This window comes from Henckelia pumila, chromosome 1 (genome assembly GCF_033568475.1).
Source record: "Henckelia pumila isolate YLH828 chromosome 1, ASM3356847v2, whole genome shotgun sequence".
Lineage (NCBI taxonomy): Eukaryota > Viridiplantae > Streptophyta > Magnoliopsida > Lamiales > Gesneriaceae > Henckelia > Henckelia pumila.
Genome location: NC_133120.1, coordinates 77,536,129 through 77,545,096, shown reverse-complemented (window position 1 = coordinate 77,545,096; position 8,968 = coordinate 77,536,129). Strand labels below are relative to the sequence as shown.

Below are 8,968 nucleotides of genomic sequence, written 5' to 3'. Positions count from 1 at the left end.
ATAATGATAAGAAATAATTATAAATATTATAATAAATTATTATTATATATGTTAATATGAATTAAATAAACTAAATATGGGAAAACATTGTACAAATATAGAAATTGAAGATAGGATAGCCAATAGTCATTCCCATCCAAAATGGTGGAAGCTAGACCTGTCCATGGGCCGGGTTCGGTTTGGATCCGGGTCGGCAAAAGACCGGCATTTAACCGGACCGCCTGTGGTCGGTTACGGTCCGGGTTCGAGCCTGGTTACTCGCTGGTTCCGGGTCCGGGTGGACCCTTTTGTTTTTGTTTTAAAAAAAAAAAATTTTTTTTAATAAATATTTAAAGAATAAAAAATGTAGTTTGCACAATTGAATTTATAAAAAAATCTATCATTTCATTATTATCTCAATAAAAAATAATAATGATTTACCTTCCAAATTTTGTTAAATGAACTCAATTTGAATTTTTGGAAAAAATTTCCCACATCCATTGCTTTCCTTTTTTTCTTTATCCATATATTAATTACTTTCATTTGTTATAAAATATTGATGTAATTTTTTTTAAATATAATATATCTGTATGTTATAAAAAAATCATTTTTAAATATTTAATCTTCATTGTTTATATATATAAATTATTGTGACGATAATGAAAAGTATCTTTTGATTACGATTATAAATAATAATTCATATATTATTAAGGTCCAATAAAAATAGAAATCAATGTAGTTTAAATTTTAAAATAGTTTCACTTTTTATCTGTATTTTATTTATATTTATGGAAATTAACAAATTTAATGATGATTTTAATACTTTTTGGCAATTTAATTTAGAAAATTATTTTGAGAATTTTTTTTTAATTTCCGTGCCATTTATATGCATGTATATCTAATTTTTTTTTATAAATATATATATATTTTTTAAAAAGTCTGACCCGACGAGTTGAACCAATCCAATCTAACGGGTCAATGGTTTTAGAACCGTAAACCGTAACCAGACTGCCTAATGGCTTGTCCGGTCATAGTTTCGGGTCAAACTCGTTGACCCGGTTAATCAGACTGTGGATCACGGTCCGGTTCAAGGTTAGACACGGCCCTTGGCCAGGTCTAATATTGGAAATCATTCAAATGAGAATGAACATCTCATTCCAATATAAGGAAATGACATCGGGCAAGTGTGCTTAAGGCGATGAAGAAGAAGATAGAGGAAATCAGAAGATCTCATAAAATACTTTTCTATATTTTATGTATTACAATTGAATGGCTTTTTCAACTCAATATAAACGTACAATACAAGTTCTCAAAAGTAACGGTCAATAATTCAACATAGAGAATTCAAAAGCAATGCAAGCTCCATTAGCGCAACACTTCAACAGTCACTCCAAGATTCACCCAAAACAGAAGAAGAAATGGCCTACACTACATGGACAAAGTCCCCTTATGCAAGTGTGGTGGGCATATGTACGCAATGGTTTGTAACAGGTCTGATATATCTTATGCAGTTAGCATGGTAAGCCGGTATATGAGGAATTCAGGGGGCAGGGAAGCACCATTGGGAGGCTTTGAGGTGGATCCTCAGATATCTTAGAGGAACATTCAAGGCGGGGATGGTGTATATGAGAGAAATAAGGAAGACAAGAGAGAGTTGTAATTAGTGGTTTAATTATAAATGCTGAATATTTCACTGGATTTCTTGATAATAGAAGGTCATTAACAGGCTATGTGTTCAAATATCATGGAAACATGATAGGTTGGAAATGCATGTGGTATCTCCATCCACAAACGAAGCAGAGTAATTTATTGCAACAACGGAGGCAATAAAAGAGGCCCTATATGGATAAGAGGGATGGCTGGAAAGTTGAAAGCAAAACTTGTGAACTCCAAAGTGTTTTGCGAGGACCAAAGTGGGATTCATTTAGCCAAGAATTAACCAAGTATACCATGAAAGCACGAAACACGTTGATATCAAGCAGGGGCGGACCCATCACCCATGTAGGGTCATGGCCCCCATCAAATTTTTTTTAAAATTATTAGTATATACTTATATTAATTTTTTAATAAAATAAAATATGGTAAATATTATTTTTAAATAATATTGATGTATTATATTTCAAAGAAAATATGTTTAATAACTAATCAAATAATTGTATAATGAATTATTGTGAATTGATTATAATGTTTTAACTTTTCTGGCCGTCTTTTAGTTGATATAAAATGCACATTCATGATTGTTTTATGAATTGTATCCAATAACGGAGCCAGATTTTTATCTCTATCCAAACGAAAATTTTCTAAGCTCTCTATTTTTTTATGTGTTGAACTTTTATCTTTTTATTTTTAAAATTGTTCACGGGATATTGACAAAGTTCACTAAATTTAATGTATAAAAAATAGAAAAAAAAAATAGGTCGCCCAAGTGACCACCCAAGCGGAACAACACATAGCTCCGTCCGTAATTGTGCCCCCGACCAAATTTTTTGAGTCCGCCCCTGATATCAAGCTTTATTTTGTGAAATGGAAAAGTGAAATGGAAAAGAAGTAAAGAGCTTGAAGAGAATGCAGAGATAAAGTCAGTGGCTATCAAATTTTCTTAAAAATCGTCCTAACCAATCGAATCAACTTCGAACCGCACCGTTATATCCAATTTTTTTTTAAAAAATTAAACCTCAATTTCAAAAAATTTCTCAAAGTACACCGCATTCTACGGTTTTTCATAAAATCGTTGTTTTTTAATTGCTGTGTTTGTACATTTTAAATGTGGTGGACTATTTATATTACCCAAAATCCAAAATAAGTTAATTTACATGATGCATTTGGTTATATTTGTTAAACACATTCCTTCATGTGGATGAGATGGTTTTTTGTCACAATTTTTTGTTTAATTTTTCGAAATTTTATTGAAACTGTATTGCAAATTGCAATTAGTTGCGTTTAGGGGCGAGAAAAATATCGAATTTTCGGTATATCAAAAATTTTGATACTGTACATTACGGTAATAATACCGAATTTGTCGGTACGGTAATCGTATAGTTTATAAAATTTCGGGGTATATTGGAATAAAGAAATAACATATAAAAATTTTAAAATATATAATTTTTTTAAACAATAAATTTTAAAATTTTAAAAATATAATTTTTTCGGTATAAAACGATGTTTACCGATATCGTATTAAAATCTCGGTATATCGTAAATTTTTGGCATAATCGGTATGTTAATTAATTATATGTACCGAAAATTTCATTAAATAAGAAAATTTTATATTGATATGGTACTGAACGATACGTAGATATCAATATAAAATTTTTTTATAACATAATTTTTACTACGATATACGATATTCGGTACGATACGATACAATATAATACATTTAGTTGCACTACACCTGACTCGACAGCTGGCTACCATGATCCATTGTCTGGTCCCTAATTCATTTCTGTGTGATATTAAAATGATAATAATTTCTAACCATAAATTTCATAGGGGATCAATCGATTGACCATGTTAGATTAAAAAAAAATTCAATAGGATGTTAGATTCAAAAAAATTCAATAGGATGTGACATAATTCTAGTACAAAACTCGGATTTTTAACATACAGAAAGCAAGTTTGTGGTCTTAAAATGCCGCAAAGTCACTTTATCATGTCACATGATGCCATAAAGTCGTCCGGACGTTTTGTCTTCTCGTGTCGCGTTATGCACACTGGATTAGGTAGCCCGACAAATTCAACCTCAAATTTAATAGATTTGAAAATATATGCGCTAATTCAAATTAATAACATGTTTTAATTGTTTTTAAAAAATAACAATTCCAAAATTATGATTGGGACATTTTATTTTAATTACTTTACTAGAATTTAGGATTGAATTCGTGTCTGTTTAGTTTTTTGCTTCTGATTTCTCAGTACCTATATATGTTAGGGGTCACAAATCCAAATTACATAACAAATAACAACTTTTCTAAACATACCATAGGTCATGGATCTTTTCCTATCATTTGTTTACCTAGCCATTCTTGCATGCACATGTTTCTATGTTCTAAAATCCAGCTCTCGCCGGCAGCTACCTCCGGGTCCGTACCCTTTGCCGATCATCGGAAACTTCCTCGAACTCGGCCAAAACCCGCACAGATCCCTCACCAAACTATCTGAAAAATACGGCCCTATATTGTACCTCAAGCTCGGTAGCGTGAACACAGTCGTCGTGTCATCACCGGAACTCGCGAGACAAGTACTTCAAAAACACGACCAAGTTTTCGCGGGACGAACAAACACGGCCGCAGTAGAACCATACGACCACAACAAGGTGTCGATGGCCTGGATGTCCGCCAACCCCCGTTGGCGGGTCCTTCGTAAAATTTGCAAAGAACACATGTTCTCGATGGCGAGACTCGATTCCAGCCAATATCTACGTCAAGAAAAGCTTCGGCAGCTGCGCGAATACGTCCACGAATGCTGCCGTACCAGCCGAGCCGTGGATATTTCTGATGCAGCCTTTACGACATCGCTTAATCTTATCTCAGCCAGTTTGTTCTCGATTGATTTTGCTCATTTTAATACCGATTCGTCGCAGGAACTTAAAGAACTCGTACATGGTATGATGGAGCTTACTGGGACGCCAAACCTTGCAGATTACTTTCCAGTAATGAAGCCTTTCGATCCACAAGGGATTAAGCGCAAAAGCAAGGTTTATGCGGGGAAAGTGTTGGCAATTTTTCACGACATAATCGAACAAAGATTGCGACAAGGAGATGATAAGTCGACTCCTCTCGAGACCAGAAATGATTTGTTGGAGTCGCTTCTTGATCTAACTCGCCGAAACGAGAATGATTTGTCCAGGAAGGAGGTGGTACATTTACTCCTGGTAAGTTGGATTTTTTTTATATATATTATTTTATTTACTATCATATTAAACGATAAACAGGAAATTAATTCATGGTTTCAAGGATAGATGGTGCCTCAGGTTCGATTGTCTTTCCAAAGAATAGTTTTTACAATTTTTTTGATGCTTGATTCCCCAAAATCCGTCAAGCAAAACAAATAATTTTGCGATTCATAATTATCAAGTAGTTGGATCATTTTCCTCGCAACTAAGATCAGATGGAGTCAGAAAACTCGATCGATCCATCTTTGAGATTAGTCCTTTTTCTTTTGAGGGCTCACGTACGTGACGACAAACACATCATTATTTAGGGGTGGTAAAAATTATCGAAATCTCAATTCTTCCTGAATCTCATCCCATTTTCGTCACGAAAAAAATTTCAATCCGAAATTTTTCTGACCCAAATTTTTTAGATTTTTCCCTATCCGATTAATATCGGGAGAGGGATCGGGAATAAAACCTTATCCCGAGGGATTTTCGACCCGTCTCGAAATAATATTATAATATATTTTATTAATGATTTTATTAATAGATTGAGCTAAATATTATTGGTTTTAACTCATATAACAATTAATTATGAACTTAATTAACATATATAATTGTTTATTTTGGAACGATCAAATTGTAGAATCACGAAATGACATTTTGTTTTTGGGTATTTAAAAAAAAATAATAATTTAATTAATTCATATTTATAATTATCTCATTAGAACAAATTAATATGAAGAACAAAATATGTTATTTGAAAATTTATTTAACAAAATTTATCTACTAATTTGTATTAGAATATTTTATTAATAATTATTCGATGCACTTCTTATCTTGACAAAACTTTGAGATATTATCCGAAATATTTTAATATTATATGTTTTAAATTGAGTATTTATTTTTTCATTTAGAAATATAATTTTTTAAATATAATTTTTATAAAATAATCACATTTTTTTGTTTTTTGAAAGAAATCTTGAGCATGAAAAAAAATTCAGGAATATTCCCTCTTCATATCCGACGGTCGGGATCCCGCATTCGGGTCCCGAAATATGTCGGTTATGGGATCGGGAGGAAAAAAATTATCCCTATTCTTTTCGGGACGGGAATTGGGTAGGAGGATTACGGGACGGTTCTCGACCCTATTCCACCCCTATCATCATTACTCTGTGCTACATAAGCATTTTCAGGTATAACATGACCATTTTTTGATATCACGTCAACACTCAATGAAAAAAGACTAAAAACCAAAAAATAACTTAACTTGTAAGACTAAAACCCAAAATTAAATACTTAAGGAGCAAAAAACAAAATGAACGAACTTAAATGACCATTTTTGACTATATTCACCAGAAATTCATTGAAGGGCAAAAATTATTTTTTTTAAAATAATTAATTATCGAAACAATACAATTATAGTATTTGGCATATATGTAGAAGTGCCAAAATGAGCTAGGCCTGTCGGGTTGGCCCACTCCGCCATACAAAATAGTTGGGTTGGGTTGACAATTTCCCGCCCCGCCCTGCCTCGCCTAATGGCGGGTTGTGGTGGGTTGCGGGTTTACCCGCCAAAACCCGCCAAATTACACGTAGGCCTGTTAGGACTTAGGTTGGCCTGCACCGCCACCTAAAATAGGTGGATTCGCCTAAAAAGTGGGCCGTCCCGCCCCACCTTATAGTGTGTTACGATGGGTTATGGGCTGACCCGTTTTGCTGGCCTGTTTTCCCATTTTCACACTTCTACATATACATATAATATAGTTATTATTATTATTATTATTATTATTATTATTATTATTATATTTTTATTATGTTCATGTTGTTTTTGCATCTTTTTTATTAATAAAACTTGTTTTCATTGAACTATATCGAGGTTGAGAAGACAAGAAGCGGCGGTGTGGACAAATAATTTAGGAAAATAAAATTGTTATTGAAAATTTAAACAATATCATACTAAAAATTAGGCAAAGTTGAAGTACGGATGCAACAAAGAAGTTTGAACTTGGCATCAAAGAAGGTCACGTACGTTTGCTGTTTGCATGACGAGGAGAATTGAATAAACCAAACATACGTCCGGAAGTATAAAAATTTTAATTTGACCCTTCCCACTGTAATTTTTTTTTTTTGGATACAAAAAATGGTGGAGAATTTTCTATCTACTAACCACCCCATGTGAAGTTTAAACCGAAGATCATTTGGTATTGGGGCCTCAGTACTCTTACCATTCTTGGCGGCGACCCTTTCTAGTGGATTGGAATACACAGGAGAGTGTCAAATTGTTTGACCCAACTCTATGTAGTTTAGTGAAATGGCCCTCATTAGCCAATAGGAAGATAACATTTTGCCTGTAAATCAATATTCAATGTACTAGCTAGTTTCATTTGTTGCATGAAAAAATCACTCCACTGCCTGAGTTTTAAACAATATATATAGAATCATAATGTAAACATATATTGCATTTTGATAATACTCAAGCTTTCAAATTTGTCAATTCTCATCGGTCACGTACATTGAAAGTGATCTCCATATGCATGTTTTCGTAGAGTTGCTTAATGTGATTTTTCCATTGTTTCAATAGGATTTATTCGCCGCGGGAACAGAATCTACCACAACTACTGCGGAATGGGTGATGACAGAATTAATACGCAATCCGTCCAAAATGTCGATGACAAGACAAGAGCTTCAAACTGTAGTTGGGGAGAACAAAGAAATCCAAGAATCCGACATATCGAATCTTCCATATTTACGAGCGGTAGTAAAGGAAGTCTTCAGGCTCCACCCTCCGGGGCCTTTTCTAATACCTCACAAAGCAGAGACAGATACAGAATTGGAAGGATATATATTACCCAAAGATACACAAATACTTGTGAATCTATGGAAACTTGGGAGAGATCCGAGTTCATGGTTGAACCCAGATGTATTCGAGCCCGAATGATTTTTGGACAGCAAGATAGATGTTAGAGGCCAAGATTTTGAGCTCATTCCGTTTGGTTCGGGGAGGAGAATATGTCCTGCATTGCCCTTGGCTTACCGTATGGTGCACTTAATGGTGGCGTCGTTGATTCTTGAGTTCGAGTGGAAGCTTGAGGGTGGAAAGGAACCAGAAGAAATGGATATGAAGGAGAAGTTCGGGTTAACGTTACAGAAGGCGATGCCTCTCAAAGTTATTCCTATGAAGGTGTGACATGAAATAACTCTTTGGGTTGTGAAACCTGCAGCCGTATACTTTGTAAAATTGGAACACTTATCTCGCATATGGGACATGATCGATTGGTTTGGTGGGTTGTTGGTCGACTGCTTTAATAAATTATTTCTTCGATATTCTTGTAGCAGTTGACTTTTGTATGAACTAGTGTGGTTCAGTTGAGATTTGTCAACTAAACTGTTTTATTCTTGCGTGTCTATGTTAATTAACCAACTAGGATAAGTACGGAAAGAAGTAGACTAACAGATTAGATTTAGTGACCCTTACCGAAATCACCTACTAATCAGAAACTCAAGCATGCAATTAACTTAATTAAAACAGTAAACCAGAATAAACTGCGGAAGCAATAAACATTATACAATCTCAAGAAAGAAATCTGTAAGTACCCAAATAATTATACAACCATATCGAATACGGTATTATCCCAATACATCAAAATAAAATCCTAGGCGAAATCCCAGCTGACCATCAACTGCCTAGTCCCTCCTGGATCCACCCGCCTCATCCAATCGCAAACATGCCCCATGGAATAGGGTGTCCAGATACACAAAGTATGAGACGTGAGCATAAAATACTCAACACGAGAGTATGAGTATACCGTATTATATAAATACATATGAAACGACCCTAACTCTAAAATTAATAAATAAGTATGCGGAATTTTTTTTTTTTTTTTTTATACTTACTAAATAAAATATGTACATATATGCCCATACATATATGTACAGAATAAAAAGATTTAAAAATAAATAAATAAATAAATAAATAACTCAAATAAAAATGCATTCTTTAATAAAATAAATATCTGAGTCAAATACGTAATTAAAATGCTGTCATAAGAAAATAATTAAAAACTGCATGCACTGAAAATATTTAAATAAATTATCCAAAACCTCAACCACTGAAAC

At 33.7% G+C, this 8,968-nt stretch overlaps 1 protein-coding gene across 1 annotated transcript; it reads left to right on the top strand.

Moving 5' to 3' along the window:
- Positions 1–3,903: 3,903 nt before the first annotated feature.
- Positions 3,904–8,261, top strand: LOC140874631 (cytochrome P450 76T24-like). The gene is made up of 2 exons (XM_073277973.1): positions 3,904–4,849; positions 7,434–8,261. Exons 1-2 carry the CDS (start codon positions 3,965–3,967, stop codon positions 7,788–7,790), a joined length of 1,242 nt encoding a protein of 413 aa, XP_073134074.1. The 5' UTR covers positions 3,904–3,964; the 3' UTR covers positions 7,791–8,261.
- Positions 8,262–8,968: the final 707 nt, after the last annotated feature.